Genomic DNA, 21159 nt, shown 5'->3' on the forward strand with positions numbered 1-21159 from the left:
GAATCTACACAAGTGGAACTCAACGCTCCTGACTTGCGAGGAGGTTACAGAACCTACCAGCATCACACCCAAAGATCAAGCAGAAAAGTCGGGAATTTCTGCACGTGACATTAGGACTTCTGCGGGAAGAATCCCCATGGAAAACCTTAAAAACTAAAACCTTTTCAAAACCCCTTGTTTAAGTCCAAAAGTTCACCTCACTTATTAACAATTTCATGAGAAGAACATTGGACTGGGGAGACTTGAAGAGGGAGGTGCCAGCAGAGCCCAGTTGGACCCGCAAGACTCACCCTTGAAAAGGGACGTCTGCGCAGAGACCAACTGGATCCGCAGGACCCACCATGCTCAGAGACGTGACGTCCTTACGCGCAGTACGCAAGCTGTTCCCCGCAAGAAAAGCCTCCCAATGGTGAAGTACTCTGCCTGTTCCCGCAGCTGCGGATACAAGCCATCAGGGAAGGCTACCTGCGCAGCAAAGCTACACGCACAAGGCACTTAGCTCTCATAATAATTCAGTAATGTCACCTGAAGAAGGAATGAGCAAAGCCGGGAACTCTCCCGCACAAAGCCGGGAGAACTCCCGCCCAAATGAGCCAGTCCGTACGATATCTGGAAGATCTTTTGTACTGTACCTGACGAGGTATGGACAAAAGATCTGACCAAAGATACGACAGCTCACTGACAACAGTATGACGAGCAGCACGCTCTTGTACTGTATGTCACTATTAGCCGCTGCCTACTCACCAACCTGTCGGAGGACGTGCATAGCCTGCAGTTGGTGGAACAGGAATAGTACACAGCCGGCCTGGTCACTATCAGCCGCTTGCCTACCCCACCAACTACCCAGCATGGCATGTGCGTAGCCCACAGTTGGCAGAACAGGAACACTATTCAGCCGGCCGTACCTTCTTGCAAACCTACCTTCGGCTATAAATACTCCAACACCTTGGAATGGTATATGATCTTATCATCTCATCTTATATCTTATATCTTATACCTGATATCTGCTCTAGCAATCTCTTAATATACACTTATATTCAAGAGCAATCTAGTCTGATTCTCTCACCGCCCGAGGGTGGTCACAAGGAGGTACCCTCCCCCTTCCCAGTGACGAGCTCACGGGTGTCTGTTTTGCAGGTTATCAGAAGAACCATCTTTGCCGGGTCTAACCCCTCGTGGGAAACATCTATTTAACCCCCAGATTATCCGTAATCTGCCCGGGGTCGATTAGTGTTTCTTCAGTTGTACTTTAACGACCTTGACGTAATATAAAGGACAGTTACTTATAAGTGTATTTCAATAAATAAGTTGTTAATAGTTAGATCTGTTTATTTTATTTTCAAATATTAGGTAAACCATTAGTTTATGTTAGGAAGATTCAGTATTTTTATGGGGCAATTTCATAAAATAGTAACCAAGTTTCAAAAGTGTTTCAAATTAGGTCATTCAACTTTAAAAAGTGTTCCAATTAGGTCACTCAACTTTCATATTTTATTAAATTAAAGGTTTTAACATGTTTTTTTAATGCTTTTTAATTTTTGTTTCACATAGAAAATCTTTTTATCTTTTTTTTTATGTTGACGTTGAGTGGCGGCGTGGATTTTATTTTTTATTTTTGAATTTTAATAAATTTTACGTTTTTTATTTTTTTTTAAAATATAACTACCTATATTGCAAATTCCGACCCCCACATCTTATTCTCCATTTCTTTCTTATCAAACAAAAAAAATCGGTGAGACTCGATTTGAAGATTTAGTGACCCGATTTAAGAAAAATATGCATGAGTGACCTAATTGAAACATTTTTGAAACTTTGTTACTATTCTATGAGATATTCCCTATTTTTTTTATTTAACATAGTTCATGTTGGGTAATTAACATTCAAATTGATGTCTTTAAGTTTTTTTTAGTGTTAGAAAAATAAAATGAAAAGAAACTGAATTGAGAAGAGGTTTGTGTCCCACCGCCCACGTAATAAAAGAAAACCCGTCAAGGCAAGGCGGTCCTGGTGGAGCCGAAATAAAAACGTCTGTATATTTTAATGAATAACGAAATATATAAGCTAAAATTTTAAACAAGGATTAAAGTTATGTATAAAAAAACGTTTTGTACCGAATATGTTTAAAATGACTAAGATTCATGCCTAATTTATAAATAAATATTAAAAAGATGTATGAATTTTGGTCCCAGAAAATCGAAAAATTACAGGTGTCATGCCGGTTCGGCTCACACTACCCTAGGAATGGCCATGCATGAAGGTTTTTATAAAGATAAATAAAACGAAACAAAACTTAAATTCCTTAGCAATAGGGAACGAACGGTTGCCACACAAGGTTATTGTAACCTATAGAGTACTAAATAATCTTACGAAAACAATATAATAAAAAATACATGAGCATAAATGGCATAACTCAAATAAAATAAAAAACCAAAAAATATATGAATTAGTTTGTATAAAACTTAAAATTATTAATAAGTTATAAACAAATGATAGCTTATCGCTATTATAATATTATTTGTCAATTTATGTTTTTATGATTTCATCTAAGCATAATTAAGAGATTTTTTTATTTTTTTTTACAAATTTTACATGTTAAATAACTTTTATGATAAAAAAAACAAAATAAAATAAAATCATGTTGCCTTTTTATGTGCAAAACAGTGTTAAGAGGACTTTTTACAAGAAACACATAGGTTAGTTTTTTTATAGCATTGTCCTTAAGTTTGAAGATAAGTATATAAACTTGTTATTCTATGTTGATAATAAATAAATGAATGTCATTCGTAGGTTAATTACCTAATTAGATAAAAGTCAAATAGACTTCTAGGGGTTTGGTATTGAATAAAAGATTTCACTTTCTAATCTTTCTCATTTCCATATAACACTATTTATGGAATTGTGACAGAAAGAAGCGGTAGTTTGTTGCAAGGGCAAAGCTTCATTGAGGTCCGGGGTGGCCTCGGCCCTCCCTGTTTTTTTGCGTAGTAGTGTAAATTTACCTGTTTTCGGCCGAAAATTTATATGCGTATTGTAAGTTTAGCTTTTTTCGGCCGAAAAATTTGAGCCCCCCCCTCGTTTGTAAAGTTTTGTATACATTTTGAGCTCAGCCCCCGGTGCCTCAGTCCAAGCTTCGCCACTAGTTTATTGTATTTGAACGCTTTTAAGTCAAACATAATTAATCTTGATGACTGCTTTGTGATCTTAGACTAATTTAGACTGCATCTTTAAGTGACTAGGCGTCTTACATCATAGTTCTACAAGCCTAATTGGAATCTAGCTCATTTCTAACACTCTATTATAGTAGATATGAAATAAGATCATATACATTTTATTCTTAATATGAAAAAAGGGAGAACCAATTTTTTGTTATTATTAGGTTTAATTTTTATAGGTTTTTGTTGTTATTTTTTGTTCGAATTTGCTAATTTTCGATTATGAGGCGTTATAAGTATTTACTTATTTATATTTTGTTGTTATTAGTAGATTTTTTTCTTTTACTGTTATAAGTATGTGTTGGTATTTACTGTTATTATTTTTTTCTTAATTTTGATTCTTTTGTTGTAATTTTTAGGTTTTTTTCTTTGTTATTACAAATCATTGTTTATGAATATTGGTATTGTAGCAGGTATTGTTTCTTACATTCTTATTTTTTTATAAATTAGTATTATTTCCTATGTTCTCATGTTAAGATTATAATGTACATGAACCTTCCCTAGCTAGTAGATGTTGGTTCTACATTGCAATGAACTTTATGGTAGCCATGCATCATGTTCTAATGTTCCAAAGTATTAGCACGCTTCAAACTCGGCTTTCATCGAAATATCCCTCATATATTCAATCAACCATATACGTTATAGATGTCAAATTGATTCGCTAGTCTAACTCCTAAGTGATATCCTTTCCTCATTTAATTTCAAACTACATATTTAGAATAGTTAATTTAGTTCAAGTTATGTTATTACTTTCAAGGCCGTCTTTGAGGCATGGCAGGGTAATCGACGGCCACAGGCCCAACACCTTGCTAGGTCCAAAATTTTTTTTTTCAAAATAAATTATATGTATTTTTATAAAAAAAATAAGTATAAACAATGTTTCAACACAATTACATAACTACTAGCTTGGTCTAGTGGTAAAGGGCTATGACATCTAACCAAAAGGTTGTGAGTTATAGTCTTATTTAAGACAATTTTTAGATTATTTTTATACAAAAGTTTTTTACACAACTCAAATCATAATCAAATAAGCCCATTTAAAATTAAATTGTTTAAATCCAACAAAATATTTTTTTACTTAAGGGCCAAAAAAATTTCGCCTTTGGCCCAAAAATTTTTTCGCCTTCTCGGAGCCGGCCCTGATTACTTTACATAAATCATTTTAATTAAGCTTCTAGATTAAATAATGATAAGGGTTGATTATTAGTAGTTGCACGCACAGTACCTATAATTTTTTTATTTTTTATTTATTGTTAATTTTTGGCTCCATATATTAAATAAAATGATTCAATTACAATAGAGAGGTGGATAAGCGGGCAACAAGCTGCACCACACCACCCCCTTTTAAATAGCACAGTATCTATGAATCGAATCATCGATACTTGTCCTTATCCTAACTGTATTATATGTTGTGATATGTGCACTTGTTTATACTTGTAATTAGTTGATTAGTTATCATTTTATAAATTTTAGAACTAATTATGCAGTTTTTACTAATTACTATTACTTTATATACTATCCAACACACATCAACATATATGTAATGATGCTTCAAACTCCTTTACAATAAAGAGTTAAAAGTTTTGCAAATATTTCACTTCTTAAAGAGAGAGAGGGAAATAATAAAGATAGATAACGTTAGTTAATTTATGCTAACGTCTTAAAAATTATAATTATTTAGATTTTAGAAAGCCTTCTCAATCTAAGTATGTAGAAAAATACAACGCGAAAACATCATAAAATGACATGAAGAAACATACAAACTAAGGGGCTGTTTGGTGGAGTCTGAATCTGAACCATTCAGAGGCAAACGTCTGAATCGGTCAGATTCAGAGCGTTTGGTTCAACCCTTGGGTCTGATTCGGTCAGATATTTTACCTCTGAATGATTCAGGGTGAAACTGATGCTGAAGCTGAATGAATCAGATGCTTGTTGAATGAAATCAAGACCAAATTACCCTCCATTTATAATCCGACCACCATGCTTGATGAGTCGTCGCCGGAGAACCAGCAAGGTCTCGTCGGAGATGCGGCTCAAGGTGAAACCCTAACCGCCGTCATCCATTCTCGTTGTAAAACCGACCTCAGCAACAATCGAACACAGCCACCACAACCTTTCACCATTTATTGTTGCATCCACCCTTCAAATGTCGTCATTAACAAAGTCACCGGAGAATCGATGGGCTTTATCTGATGACCGGTGACCAAAAAAAAGGTAAGAGACGAAGGGGAAAGGTTATGTTGTTCAACAAAAGCCTACCAACACACCACCATCACTAGCCGCCGTGCACCGCTTCTCTTGAGGTTCTCCGGTGGAGGTCCGTTAGCAATTTCTGGGTAAGAGACAAATTAGGGATAATATATATTTTTTATAGTCTGTATAGTATTGTATATATTTGTTTAGTATTTGTTTAGTATTGCATATAACTTTTATTACAATTTTGTTTAGTATTATATTAAATGTATATTATTTGAATAAATAGTTTAAAATTTTCTAACTTTTTAATATATTTATAGATTCTAATTTCCCGTTTTTTGTTTAAAGAACTAGAAAATACATTTTTTTTCATTAATGAATATAAATCTAGTTTGTTTATAATCATTTAGATCTTTTGAATGAGATTAATACCAAATCTACGTAAAGGGGTAAAATAGTAATTTTACATAGTTATTCAGATGTCTAACCAAACAGACACATTTCATTCAGCTCTTACTGTTTCAGATCATCTTACTCGTTCAGATCTCTTACCCATTCAGCATTTAATAATTCAGAGGTTTCCCTAAGCTAGGGAAATAACCATAAAGATATCCACACGCACACACAAACCCACAAATTAATATAAATAAAACATTAAGAAGTACAGGAAAAAAAGAAAGAAACTTTAATTTTGAAAGCAATAAAGTAGAATGTATGATGGTATATGGCCCAGTCTTCCCTAAAGGATTTAATATCAATGAAAATATCTAAAATATCCATTTTGATCATCCATGTCAAAGTTTTGTTCATCTAATCATTTTTTTCCAAAATGTGCATCTATGTATTTTACCTTCGAACCATCCTTAAACTTGGTGAGACTCACAGATTTTAACCAATAACTACTTGTCGCGTGTCTCTTTTACCATCTGACTTCTCAGATGTTCCGCTAGATAATGTCTTTATTTTTTAATGCTTGGTTATATTTTCATTAGATTATAACTTTTATTTGATTTTGAAACTTTACAAATTAATTTAAAAACATGCAACAGATATTAATTTTGAAATTGGTTTAACTGTCATTGTCAAGGTTATTAAAAAATATATAGCTTTTTGCTAGAATTGACATTATCAAAGTTTAGATTAACACTTTGATTAACTTAAATAAGTGTTTACAAAATTTGAATGTTCTTAGTTTAATATTTTAAATACTTAAGTGACATGTATGCACGTCCACTTTAGTAACAAGCTATACCTTTTATAAAGTAACAAATAATTTAAACATTAGAAGATTAAAAAAACAAATAATAATCAAATAAAAAGGTTAGAATTTTGTCCCAATTGGCAGGAACATGATGGATGACCCGAATGTACTGGGTTTGAATCCTGATTCCTATCAGATTTTACCAGAGCATTAAAACATGTCGTGCTTTCGAGCGAGGTGAGCCAACTGGGTTTTACCGGAAACGCCAAGCCAAACTCGGATGTCAGCGTGGATCCCGATCATGTCAACGTAGTTGACCTGAGTGAGGTGGTAGGGCGCGACGTGCTCACGCGGTGAGATAACTTAACTGTGAAAGCGTGACGTGTTCGCGTAGTGAGATAAGTTAACTTTGAAAGTCAATGTTTGGGAAAAAAATTAGAAAGTGTTAGAGCATTCCCAACCCATCCCCCATAATTATGTGAGGGGGATTGGTAAATTATAGGGTAGAGTTTTGAATGGTTGTGAGTGTAAATTATAGGGTGGAGAGAGAAATGTAGTGATTTTTTGTAAATTTGGGGAAACATATAGGGAACATTGTTTGCCCCTACTTATTTTTTAATATTTGTTAAATTGGTTGTGAGTAGAGGAGAGAGAAAACTGTAATAAGAAATGTATAAAAAATATTATTTAATTAAACAGAAAAGAGAAATGTAATGTTTTATAGTGTAATTATAGGGATAAGGACGGGGGATGGACTATGAATGCTCTTAGGGCAAGTGAAGGAGACATTTCCTCATTTATCTGCTGTTTATATCCTCTAACACAACTTTGACACATATATAAGGCTGAGGGGTGTGGGGGGCTCTTACGGGGGGCGCGAGTGGGGGCTCCAGCCAATAATATTGTGACGTGTGGCAGAGAGAGAAACTGGATAAGGGGGGTGTTGGAGCCCCCGCTGGAGCCCCTGGCCCTGGTGTGGAGGGGCTCCAGCAGGGGCTCCAGCGGATTTTTTTTTTATTTTTTTATAAATATATTAAAAAAACGTATTATTAAAAAAACTCATAAATTATTAAAAAAAACACACATTAAAAAAAACACATTAATATCTAAAAATAAAATAAAAATTAAAGTACTAAAAAAACATTATTCTTATTCTTCGGCTTGGTCTTCTTCGATCAACCTCTTTCGGATACGTTCCTTTTGCTTTTCCATCAGCATTTGATCGACCGGATTTAGGTTACTGAAGTCTCTTGTAAGGAAGTCCGAATCTCTCATTCGACTTTTTTCCTTTTTGTCATTAGAGACCACCTCCATGGTTTTGTTGAATTTATTGAGGGATTCAACAAGATCGACGATGTTTACGGCTCCCCCCTCAGCCGGTTTTTTCCCCTTGGCGTCCCGTCCCAATGGCCGCCTCCTCGGCGGTGAAGACGTTTCCTCCCCCGCAATGTTTAGGTCGAATCCAACGCGGCAATCCGACCCGGCGGAAGTGCTATACGCTCCAGACGAACTAGTTTTAGTCCGTTTCGGCCCTACTTCCGCATCATGGTCCGGCGCCACAAGCTCAACCCACTTGGAACACCTTTTCAACCTCTCCCACAACTTTAAATCGTCCCACGTCTTCACCGTCCCATACCTCCGCAAACACTCCTGCCTCCACTCTTCGACAGTGAAATTGTAAACCGCCAAATCATCACTGCCACTTGGTCTCATACGACCGGCGTTCCTGTTGAAAAGATTAGTAAACAAGCCGACAAATTTTCTGATTTCGGACCACCGACCCGAAATCATATTGGCGTTTCGCTCTGTACTCCCAACGAGCGTATAGAACGTCTCCCTAACCTTTGTCTAAAAAACCTTGCTTTTTTGGTAGTCGGCTGCAAAATGAATAATTAAATTAGATTTCCAGTTAACTTTTTTATTAAAAATCATTTTTAAAAACGTTAAAACAATTACCGCAACGCCGATCCTCAGAAATGACTATCCAAGCCCGACACAAGGCTTCCTTCTCATCCGATGACCACGGAGTGGTTTTCCGTTTCGTCCTCGGAGTCGAAGCCGGTCCCGGCCCGTCCGTTGCAAGTTGTTTTTTCCGGTGGACGCGTCTTCTTGCTCCCGTAGCATCACCGTGTGATTCTTGTGTCTCTGGAACAACAAAGTTAGGAGACGGTTGTATGTTGGATGGTTGAAAGCCGGATGTTTCTTGCGGCCCCGAATAAAACATCGGTTGGTCTGGTGACGACCATAAATCGTCGTCAATATAATCTGAATCTAGGTTTGGGTACCAATTTCCAGACATTTTTGGGTATTATATAGGAGTTTGGGATATTATATAAGGGTTTGTAAGGTGAAATTGTGTTTTGATATGGTTGAAATGGGAGTAATTTGGGGTATTATATAGAGGTTTAAGGGGTTTTTTTTAAAAAAATCGGAGCTCCAACGGCTCTTTTGGGCGGGCCCAACGGCTCTTTCTCTCTCTTCTCCCGCGACCACACTCACGCCTGCCTGGGGGCTCGCGCTCGCGCCCCGGTTTGCGCCCCGGTGGTGTGGGGTTAGCGCCTGGGGGCGCGAGCAGAGGGGCTCTCGCGCCCAGGTTAGCGTCCCACACCCCTCAGCCTAACAACAGCATCAATCCCTATTTTATTATTATTATTATTATTATATATATTCCTACTCTACTCTCTCACACCTAAACACACATATATATCTATCTATCAACCTACATCTTTCTCTCTCTAAAAGTTATCTTTCAAGAGTACTGAACAGGTTATTATGAACATCAAAGCTTCTGCATCAAATGATTTGAATAAGGAAGGTCAAATCAAACATCCCTTAACTTCAGTTTTCAAGAACAAATCTTTGTAATTCAGTTCTAGTTTAGAGAGAGAAACATATATCTATATCTATATCTATCTTAATCTGATTTATATTGAAATCAAGTTGAAAGTTTTTATATTTTATAAACTTTCTTTTTCAGTGTTTCTAAAGCTCAGACAATTAATGAATATTTCACCTTTCTTCCTATCTTTTTGGATAATAATATTAATAAGCTTGAGATAATATCATATTAATATTTTATATTACATGTGGCTATCTAATGATCTATATATTTATCTACAGTCTACAAGTGTCTAGGAATCAATATCTTTCATATATATATATATTATACATATATATAGATATTAATCATATTAACCTCTATGCCTGCAGTTGTTTAATCATGAATTCATGATCATGATGATGATAATAATAATAATGATGATGATGATGTAACACGTGCACAATCATCATATGTTCAGGTACCTCCAACTTCAATAATATTACCATTGATAATATATATATCATTTACTGATGATCATTCTTGAATTAAATTATCAGGTTTTATTTAATAATATTTCTGGGAGTTCAAGCAGATATTTTTCAGTTAATATTACAGTTGCGTATGGGTTGAGAAAACAGGTAAAATAAAAAAATATGTTTTGTTTATTATAATAATATTATTTTATTATTGGCTAATCTTGTGCATACAAGTGTTTTTTTTTCTGATAATAAAGAATAATTGTTTGCAGATTTATTTATAAAATAAAACATCTATGGCTACTTATTATAATGGAGCTTCAGATAATATTCAAAATGGAGATGGGTTGCAAACACTAGTTCTAATGAATCCAGAATATGCATATTATTCATATACACAAGGGAATATTAATAATTATGCTTTTCTTGATCATTCGAATAATCCGGGAAACAATCCGACTATGGGGGGGCCACCATCGCCCGCTCCGACACAACAACTAGTTGGCATACCGATGACAGTATCTCAGCCGGCATCAGTTCATTCCAAGCACGGGACCATCCAGCGGGGCCAATACATGTACAATCCTGTTGAGATGGTCCCGCGTGAGGTCACATCTTTTCAACAAGGTCTTTCTTTAAGCCTGTCTTCTCAACAATCGAGGTACGCGTCGCAGGCCGCCCGAGGCGGCTGCGGTGGTGGGTCCACTTCATCTGGAGTGAGTAATAATAATAATAATAATAATAATAATATGTTGTTGGATTCAAAGTATTTGAAAGCAACACAAGAAATTCTTGAAGAAGTTGTGAATGTTGCAATCAAGAATCCTGATCAATCCACCAAGAATTTGAATATTGCTTGCGGCGATCCAGGCGAACATGGATCGCCGCCAGTGGTCAGCAGAGAAGCCGAAACCGCCGTCAAATCTGAACTTAGTACAGCTGAAAGACAAGAAATCCAGATGAAGAAAGCAAAGCTTGTAAACATGCTTGATGAGGTTCCAAATGAAATCTATTATTATTATTATTATTATTATTATTATTATTATCATTATAACTGCTACTACTATTGCTACTAGGCCCTGGCAACGGCGAGCCAAAAACACGGCCTAGCCATGTTTTTCTCGGGGGCACTAAATTTATATATATGTTTTTTTATAATTATAAAACCGAAAAATTTATTGAGTCCTCTATATAAAATATTAAAACCTCAAAACTAGTACTATGTTCAGTTATGTTTATTGTTATAACGTTAATCGTCAATTAAAAAAAATAGTTTATATAATTCGTTAGAGCCTAAAGGCCTTTTTTTTGCTCGTATAGGGCATTTAAATCCTCGTCTATGCAATTATTATTATTATTATTAAAGATTGAACCTTTTTTCTAAATTAATTTATGGGTTTTGAATTTAAAGGTGGAGCATAGATACAGACAATATCATCACCAGATGCAGCTAGTAATATCATGGTTTGAACAAGCAGCTGGGCTCGGGTCTGCGAAAACATACACCGCACTCGCTTTACAGACGATTTCAAAGCAATTCCGGTCCTTAAAAGACACGATAACCGGACAGATTAAGGCTGCCCGAGTTAGTTTAGGGGAAGACAATAATGATAAAGCGGATGGTGGCGGTTCGAGGCTAAAATTTGTGGATAATCAGCTCAGGCAACAGAGAGCTTTGCAGCAACTGGGAATGATCCAACATAATGCTTGGAGACCTCAAAGAGGATTACCCGAACGCGCTGTTTCGGTTCTTCGTGCTTGGCTTTTCGAACACTTTCTTCACCCGTAAGAATCGAAATGTTCGAATAATTGTTTTGAGTTTTATGGATTTGTGATTGATTTATATGAATTTGGTTCAGGTATCCAAAGGATTCTGATAAACATATGCTTGCCAAACAAACAGGACTTACAAGAAGTCAGGTGACTGATAATCTATTAATTTGTATGTCGGTTTTTGGGTGCGCGTGTAACTGAAAAAACTGATCCAAAACTGAAAACCCGATCTGAAACCGAAAAAACAGAACCAAAACAAAAACCTACAGTTTGGTTTTGTAATATGTAAAAACCGAACTTACGATTCGGTTTTGGTTTTGCACGTAATACAAACCGAAAAACCGAATTTATAGATTTTCAATTTTCTTTAATTTTTTAATTTAGGTCATTTATAACAATTTAATAAATATGTTATTAACTAACAAAATAATTTAGGGCCTAGTTTCTTTTTCCGACCCAATTTCACAAGCTTAAATGACAAAACCAAAACCAAAATCAAACCCAATCCAAAAGCCAAAAAGCGTTAAGTGAAACCGAATAGTAACGATTTTATAAAATTTTATTTAAAGCAATTTATAGTAGTTTAATAAATTTTTAACTCAAACATTTTAGCTCTAAGTATATAATAATCAATTAGTTATTTATTAACAAATTGACCTTGCCCAAATTCATTGTTTTGGGCCAAATTTGTTTTTTCGGCCCAAACTTTCAAGCTTATCCAGCAATACCAAAAACCAAAACCGAACTGAACCCAATCTTAAAACTGAAACCAAATGGTTTTTCAAAATTTCAAAATAAGAAGTTTCGGTTTAGCTCAATATCAACCCAAACTGAACTATGCACACCCATAATTTGTTTATTTTGGTATGTTTCAAGCGAGAGTTCAAGTTCTATTAAGTTACACAACACAAGTTTTAATATGATAACCCAAATTTTTAATATTTGTAATTTTGCAATCGGTATAAAGTATTGTCGGCCGCAACACCTTGCAGGACAACAACTAGTTAGTTATTAATTAACAAACTAAATTAGACCCAAGCTTAAAAGGCAAAACCGAAACACACCCAATCCGAAAACCGAAACCAAACACACTACACACCTAGGGTTGTTCACAAGTCGAGCCAGGGTGGGTTCCAGCTCGAGCTCGAATTTAAATGAGACAGCTCACCTCGAGCTAATTTTATTTGAGCTTTTATCGAGCAAGCTACGGGTCTTGAGTCGAACATAACCCAATATGAAAATGAAAAAGCCAAAGCAGAACACTTTTCAAAAATTCAAAAAATTTTAAACAGAAGTTTCGATTTTTGTTTCGGTTTTTGCTCGAACAGACCCAAACCAAACCGTACACACCCGTAGTTTGATTATTATACAAATATTTGTAATGTATATAGGTTTCGAATTGGTTCATCAATGCTCGAGTGAGGCTATGGAAGCCAATGGTAGAAGAAATGTATCTCGAAGAAACTAAAAACACCACCCAAAACCAAAACAATCCATCTTCGCCGGAAAACTTGCCGGAAAACTCGCCGGAAAATCAAAACCCAGCATTCCGGCCACCCAAACACGAGCAATCCGTCCATAAACCGCCGCCACTCACCTCTCCGTCCACCGTCACACCCACCACCACCGTCAATTTCCAAAACCCCTCTAGTTTCACCCTCGCCGGAACCCTAGAACTCGCCGGAATCGCCCAATTCAGCCCCAAGAAGCCCAGAAACGACCCGCAAGACGGTGGTTTCACGATCACCGGTAACAATTCGACCGATTTCATCGGCGGGTACCCGATCGGAGAGATTGGAAGGTTCGCCGGAGATCAGTTTCAACAGCATTATTCCGGTAACGGCGTCTCGTTGACTTTGGGTCTGCCGGACGGTCAGAATTTAGCGATTTCCGGCAGCCATCAGATTTTGCCGGATTTTGTTGCGCGAATTTAATCAAGAAATTAGGGTTTAAGGATATTATATATATAGATATAGATATAGATATAGATATAGATTTAGGGTTTTAATGAAATTGGTTAAGGATTGTATCGTAATTTTGTATCATTAGATGCATAGTTGGATTGTATGTATGTATGTAAAACTAGTTATATGTATATTTGGATTGGGGGTATACAAAAAAAAAACAATATTTATAATCATATATTCATATCATTTTTCCTCTTGTGCATAAAAGTCTAAATTAGAGGTGTACATATCTGTTTATGGGTTCAAACTGAATAGGTTTGATTGACTTTGGTCAAAATCAGTCCAGGTTGGATTTTAGGGGAAAACAGTTGAACCCATGGGAACCGATTTGGGTCGGGACGAAGCTGTTTTCTTTAAAGTCGGTCGGGTCTTGGAACGGTTTGCGTCTCCGAGTTATAGCTGGTATATGAACAGTCTGGTTGGGTTGTTTGAAAACCGGTTTTGGTGTGTTATCGGGGCAATTCTTAAACCGGTTTATCGGTCTGAAACCGTTTTTCTCCCAATTCATCAAAGGAAGAGCATATTGTTTTCTTTGAATTGAAACTATTCCCGTTATTGTTTTCTTGAGTAAATTCCGCATTGGCGTGTTGAATTATCAATATTAACTAGGCACGCTCTTGGTTGGTTGTTTTAGAAACTACAATTAGTTCAACAAAATTTGATGAAATTGTGTATGAAACTATGCTTATATTGAAGCATACCATGTTTGTTATAGTGTTTAATATTTGAAAAATATCCAACGTTAGCAGTGCCGGCTCTACTAGTGAAGCTAGGGCTTGAGGCCTCCATATTTTGAAAGCTTGTATAACCTGGGTTTGTTGAAAGGTTGAGAGATTGATCGAATTAGAAGGAGAGCCGTTTAACAAGCATCCTCAAGGTTTACAACAACTAGGTGAAGTGTGCAGATAATGAAACTAGGTAAAAACATGTGGTTAAATGGGAAAGCAGAATGTGAGTCACTAATTTTCTTTTCTTTTCTTTTCTTTTTCTTCTTTTTTACTATTTGTATGTGGTATACTTTTTTTTCCTATTAAAATGCTTTTACTCTTATTTTTATTAATCCATTTGTTTTATGCACATATCCATTAAGCATGTTCTTTATAGTTATATATTAATCTATTTGTGTTTGATGTACATATCCATTAACTAAGTTATAAATTATATATGCTTATCAATATTTAACCTTTTTATTATAATGAATATTTAATTCATATTTGTATAGTAGATGTGTAATAACCAAAGGTTGAACATTAAGACTTTTACATTCGTATTACACATAAATCATGCTATTAACATTTATTATTATCGATATTTAAGAAATAAAAAAGCGGGTTGATAACAATAAGACTCGAAAAAAGGCCTCAATTTTTCAAGTTGCTTTAGGTCTCTAAAAAGGTTGGGCCGGCCCTGGACGTTAGAGTAGCCAACTAACTTGGGATTTTATATTTTTGAAAGATACATAACATGTGTACTACAAAGATAATGAAATGTGTGTAAGTACTATGACTTGTAACTTGTTAGTGCATACACAAGGAAAACAATAATGGGTCACATATAATTAGGAGCATAGGAGGTTACATCAATGTCCCACTTGCACTTAAAGTGTGGTACTTCAAGACCAATAGTTTCTTCATCATTAAATTGGATAATGGATCATTTTGATACATTTATTCAAGACTAACAAATTTTTCTATAAATAATTTTCTAATAAAGTAGTGTTTATACTGAAATAAATGTCAAACGGGTAACAAGTTGTGCTGCTATTCATATTTAAGTAGCAAAACTAAGTTGTTTTAAATAGCATTCATAAATCGTGGGATCATAATATTACTATTCATGAAATCACAGCAAGTAGCTTCACAGCTTGAGGCGTTAGGATATCAAATGCAATTATGCAAATAGTATAAACACATGTTGGTTGTCAAGACACGTTTTCTCGTGTTTGGTTACTTTGCAAACAACTTTAACGCCACTTGACATGCCGTGAAAACATTACTCCTCAAGCTCACAAGAGGGGAAACCTCTATCAGATCTAGACATCTAACGAGTCGGTCAAGAAACTCACACGTGCTTCATTTACGAAATTTGATGGCTTTCTTCAATAAACAAGACAATTGTTTCATATGCATCTACATTATATGAGTCCATATAATCGTTGAATGATACTATAAGGTTCTCATAATTTGGTCACCAATGAGGTAGTTAGGCTCGGCTTATAAGTAGAACAAAGTTGAGTCATCGCTTAGGGCCCACTAAACTAGGGGCTTCAAATTAGGAGAGAGATCATGCGAGAAGTCAATTTATAATGAGAAGTAAAAGAATTAAACAATAACTATTAATTATATTTGATCTAGTTATTAATTATATTTGATCTATTGCATACATTCAAGTTTGTAAGTTTGTAATTCTAAGATGTCTTATTTAAACGGATTTAATGCGGCAAGGGTATTCTGATATTTTATTGTTTATAATCATTTTAGAAACCCAAGTGTGTTAAATATCTAAATCTTGCATGCATCATAAATCAATTTCAAACTTTCCATAAATAAAAGGATTGTTAAATAAGATATCTACGCATATGTATGGGATGTTTTGTGATGTGTATATACCAACGATAACTCCTAAACTTAAATGATTAAAAGCTTAAAAACATATCTGATTTGACATCAACTAGGGGTGAGTAGGGTCTTACCCGCAATACCCGACTCGGACCCATTTTAGGGTATTCTCGGAACCCAGGAACTGACCCTGTTATAAATAATCAGGTTAATCTCTTCGAGTCTCGTGAGCATTACTTCATTTATGCTCACTTTTATAGGAGGAGCAAACGGGTCTTGCCCGCCATACTCGGCCTGGACCCGATTAATAGTATTCTTTATACATGGGAAACAACTATATTAAAATATGATTGGGTTTGATCAATTCGGGTATCGTGAGACTTGGGGGTCTTACTTGGTTTATGTTCACCCCTAACATCAACAGTTCGCCAAAAAGTCAAGTTTAGGCGTTGCATACAAATATTGGCCACATTAGCACATGGTTAAGTGAAAGAGGTCTATTGTCCAACATATAGAAGTCTCACTCACCCAAAAGGGTAAAGTCTCGCTTGCAACTGAGGAAATGAGAGAAGCAATCCACAAGGAGCCGACTTGGTCAATGAGTCCCATCATATAAGGATGTCTTTGGCATCCCATGTATTCTCATTCTAAACCCGTTTCTCTTACTCACTACTCTCTTCTTACTCCAATTATACTTTCTTAAGAACAAGTAGGTTATTCTCACGCTGAAGGTTGATCACATGAGATCACATCGTGCAATGAGTTAACACTTTGTTCATCTGCGCAGATCCATTTAAGCAATTAGGCCATGTAGCCGTCTACATCATCCCTTACCATTATTTGTTGTAACCACATTATGATGTCTTACGCATATATTTTTATTTCATATAAAATGATTATGATGTACATTACCCGTTTCTTTAATTCGATCAACCTATCCGATATGTATGTCCAGTGAACCAATAAGTTGTCGGGTTAGATATTTGGTATGCTATTGTAAACATCGACTAAAACCATACCTCTCTATCAAAAATGTTGAAGATGATACTTAATCCTCCCTATGATAATGATAATGATAATGATAATGATAATGATAATGATAATGATAATGATAATGATAATGATAATGATAATGATAATAATAATAATAATAATAATAATAATAATAATAATAATAATAATAATAATAATAATAATAATAATAATAATAATAATAATAATAATATGCTTACATGGGAAAGCCGAAAGAACCTTGTAATGGTAAGGTACAATTCCGTAAATTAGTGGGGATAATAAAATATATAAACTTTTAAAAGTGAACACTATATAAAAACAAAGAAAACCAAAACAGCGTTTTATTTTTTTATTTTAACTTCTTCTTCTTCTTAATTTTTCGCTTTTTGAACCGAAAGTAAGCATTACCATTTCAAAGATAATAAATTTACATCTATACCTTTTAAAACCTAAGATGTTTTGTCAATTATCAGTTTATTGCTTCTATTTTGATCTTTACAATTTAAAACTATTTAAATTTCTAAAATTCTTAATTACCATTTATTTGTTAATAGATAACACTATTAATACTAATTAAAAAGATGAAAACTAGCAAGCAAATAGTTAAATTGTTGTTTTGTATAATGATTCTCTCTTATCAATGTATTATAAATTTATTCTTTTCGTATTTCATTTAGTTTACAAAATATTATTTTTCATCAGTTATTTGTATAGTACATGTGTCTTAAGTTGACATATTTTATAATTAACTTATAATATATACAAGCAGTTTAAATAAACAAAGAAACCCTGCTTTTTGGATTTTCCATAATATTCAACCATAGTATTAGAGAAAAGTTTATAACGTAAACTGCGGATTTTGTGGTTATGGACCGTTCAAATCTGTTATTTAAACAAAATTTAAAGTGTGTCTTTTTCGTCCATAGAGTTTAATTTTTGCTGTAATTTCCGTCCATGTCATTAACATATTTTGGACTAAAATAACAAATTTTAACAAACCATATGAACGAAAATTATAATGAAAATGAAACTCTGTCACACCCTCAATATCCACTAACGGAGTTTTACCTTCAGAGGGTGTGAACTAACAGGATCGGAATCATTAGTTACAATCAAACCATAAATAAAGTTTTCAAAACACGAAAACATTTAAGTGTAAATAAGTGCGGAAGCGTAAAAACATTTAAACCCAATAGTTGCGCCACGCAGGACGACTTAAAACCCAATTAATAATAACAGTTTAAAAATGAGTTTGCATAACATAAGCGTTCAAAGTAATGCATGATCCTATACCGCGCGCCCGCCTCGGCTACCTAAGAATAACATACTAAAAGTGTCAACACGGGGTTGGTGAGTTCACAAGTGTATATAAAATAAAGCGTTTGCGTTTAGCGTTTTGCGTTTAGCGTTACCAGATAGTGTTAAATCAATTATATATCTACAGGTAGCTAGCCTATTAAGCAAGTATTACTAAGTGTTCGACACCGAAGCTGACTGTTTATCATGTGCCTTGCCACCAGGTCTATCCCGACCATGGTAATGTGTTAGCAAAAATTACACCCACTCGACCTCCAGTCGAGCTTAGCGTTGGGTGGGGTTTGTCAAACCCAGTAGTACTACTCAACAGTGACTCGCTATTATCCAATACTAAACGGTTCGATGTGTGAAGGACTTCAATTGTTTCGTTTGCCACTTAGTCTTTACAAGTGATATATAATAAATAACAAAATCTAAAAGCGTTTCGGAGTATGTATTCTCCCCCAAGTAAAAAGCGTTTTAAAATAGTTAAAAGGGGAACGTGAAACTCACTGTTTGCGAAGAATTCCAAAAACAAGTCACCCAAGTGATGCGTGTCACCGAAAACTCTCACTAGCGTTCTAAAAACAACAAGGAGATTTTCTAAGTGTCGGAACTATTATCGAGTCTCTAGACTCGGCACATAATACCTATGCACAAGATACGTTTCGTGTTTCGTTTGTGAATCGTGTGTGTCTCAACAAGCACATTAGTGATACGTTACGTGTGTGAACAACTATTTACGTGTCAAATGTTAATGGTGTACATTACTAGCAATTATTCCCCGCAAGGGCAATTTGGTCAAAACATAACAATTATCTAGCAATTAGCACGTTTCATGTATTTTCACAAAGTTCAGCAGCTAGTTTCATCAATACAGAATTTTACTTGAAAGATTACTCTATTCAACTGGTCATAGCATCTCAATTAATTCACCAAAAATCGTCACAAAAGCATACATGAATTGGGTTTCCAGAACATATTTTATTGTATTTTTATTCTACATAGATTTCTCACAATGATCAAAACATTACAGCGAACTCACAGCAGTCAAAATCATGCGCAACAGAATGTTATTTGTTATTCCCGTTAAATGGAAAATCCAATTAATGCAAGACCAATTGGGTTAGGTTCTTAACTCAACAAGTTAACTTCCAGAAGTGGAACCAACGCATTTGGTCTTGTAGTTCATGATATATGATATTTACAAAACAACCTAACAGCAGGTCTCACAATTCAGATTTGCACTTCAGTTTTGTAAAATAATAAAAGTTAACCTTTACTTGTCCAAAAATTACAAACTTGGACTTTATTGAAACTAGACTCATCATGGTACCCTGTAGTGTTAACAAACTCGACCAATTTCCACATTAACATTTAGTTACAGTTGTCTAAACATAATTTACAATCTGTCCAGTACCAGTTTTGACCTTTAATCACATTTAATTCGTTTGAGTAACCAAAACACCTCCAAATTAGGCGTGGTTGGACTTTATGAAAACTAGACTCAGAGTACTACCTTGTAGACTCATAAATAGCTCAGTTTGCTTTTATATTCAACAAGTTACATGTCGTTCAAGTTTAACAATCTTTGCTGTCCAAAACTCAGCAAGCACAAATAATCGTCTAACATGCATCCTAAGCATACGACATAACTCCAACATGCAATAAACATTATTAATCATAAAAATCAGTAGTAACCCTCTAGAGTTTACAAACAATCAATAATTCATCAATCTTTCACCGTTCAAAATCACATATGATCATCAATATCAATAACCAACACATAATCAATCATCCTCTAGCAATAATCAATCATAAGAACACTTAATACATGATATTCAATAATTAGGGTTTCATATTTATACCTTAAAAACGCAGAAACAACCAAGAGAAACGTGAGAGGTGCTTAGAAACGAGTGTAGGATGCTCCGATTACGAAGAACAAGATCAAAACACAGTGATATGTGTGTGTGTGTGGGCTGCCGATCGCCAGGGAGAAGGGGGGGGGGCTGCCGATCGGATGTGAGGGAGAGAAAGAGATTAGGGTTTATTATTATTATTAAATAATAACATGTTACACATAGGTCCCTCAACTTTTAAATATTACTTTTCTAGCTTAAATTAACTTGTTTGCATCTTGAGTTAGTGTTCTAACCAATATTATCACATAACACATAAGTCTAACACATAATTATCACATAATTATTGTTTTGTTGTTTTTCGTTTATTCACCAATGGTTTGCGTCAACTCGTTTGCGTTTCGGTACAATCCCGAAAGACTACACATGTAGTAATTTGTCAAGCGTAATTTAAAACCTTATTTTAAATGTAATGAGATGTGCGTTATAGATCAAGTGATCTTAAGTTTGAATTGACGGAGTTTGAGTTAACGGAGTTAACCTGAAATTGACGGGTGTCACAAACTCCGAGAACAGAAATTGCAAATCTAAAGCTTTTTGATTAAAATAATAAAATTTAAAAAATCCACGAGTATGAAAACTGCACTTTACTCAAGTTTATAATCTATGAATTTTAAAGATATATTAACATAAACATAAGACTGGTCTTGCTCTCAAAACATTTAGGTACATCCAATCGACCTAATTCATTTATCTATCGACAAACGTCGGTAGCCAGCCAGA

The 21159-nt window shown here is 34.9% G+C and overlaps 1 protein-coding gene across 1 annotated transcript; it reads left to right on the forward strand.

Moving 5' to 3' along the window:
* Positions 1-10174: 10174 nt before the first annotated feature.
* On the forward strand, positions 10175-13695 carry LOC143573255 (BEL1-like homeodomain protein 1). Its single transcript, XM_077058185.1, has 4 exons — positions 10175-10901; positions 11318-11691; positions 11766-11826; positions 13071-13695. Exons 1-4 carry the CDS (start codon positions 10203-10205, stop codon positions 13611-13613), a joined length of 1677 nt encoding a protein of 558 aa, XP_076914300.1. The 5' UTR covers positions 10175-10202; the 3' UTR covers positions 13614-13695.
* Positions 13696-21159: the final 7464 nt, after the last annotated feature.

The sequence above is a fragment of the Bidens hawaiensis genome, unplaced genomic scaffold (assembly GCF_021521415.1).
Source record: "Bidens hawaiensis isolate Kalapana, Puna unplaced genomic scaffold, B.hawaiensis_p1.1 tig00026264_1, whole genome shotgun sequence".
In the NCBI taxonomy this organism is placed as follows: Eukaryota; Viridiplantae; Streptophyta; class Magnoliopsida; order Asterales; family Asteraceae; genus Bidens; species Bidens hawaiensis.

What these genes read in the sequence shown, in the direction of transcription:
- LOC143573255 (XM_077058185.1), top strand. Translation starts at nt 10,203, where the DNA reads ATGGCTACTTATTATAATGGAGCTTCAGATAATATTCAAAATGGAGAT. An exon ending in TTGTAAACATGCTTGATGAG is followed by an intron (nt 10,902 to 11,317) that starts GTTCCAAATGAA and finishes TTGAATTTAAAG; the next exon opens with GTGGAGCATAGATACAGACA. An exon ending in CAGGACTTACAAGAAGTCAG is followed by an intron (nt 11,827 to 13,070) that starts GTGACTGATAAT and finishes TAATGTATATAG; the next exon opens with GTTTCGAATTGGTTCATCAA.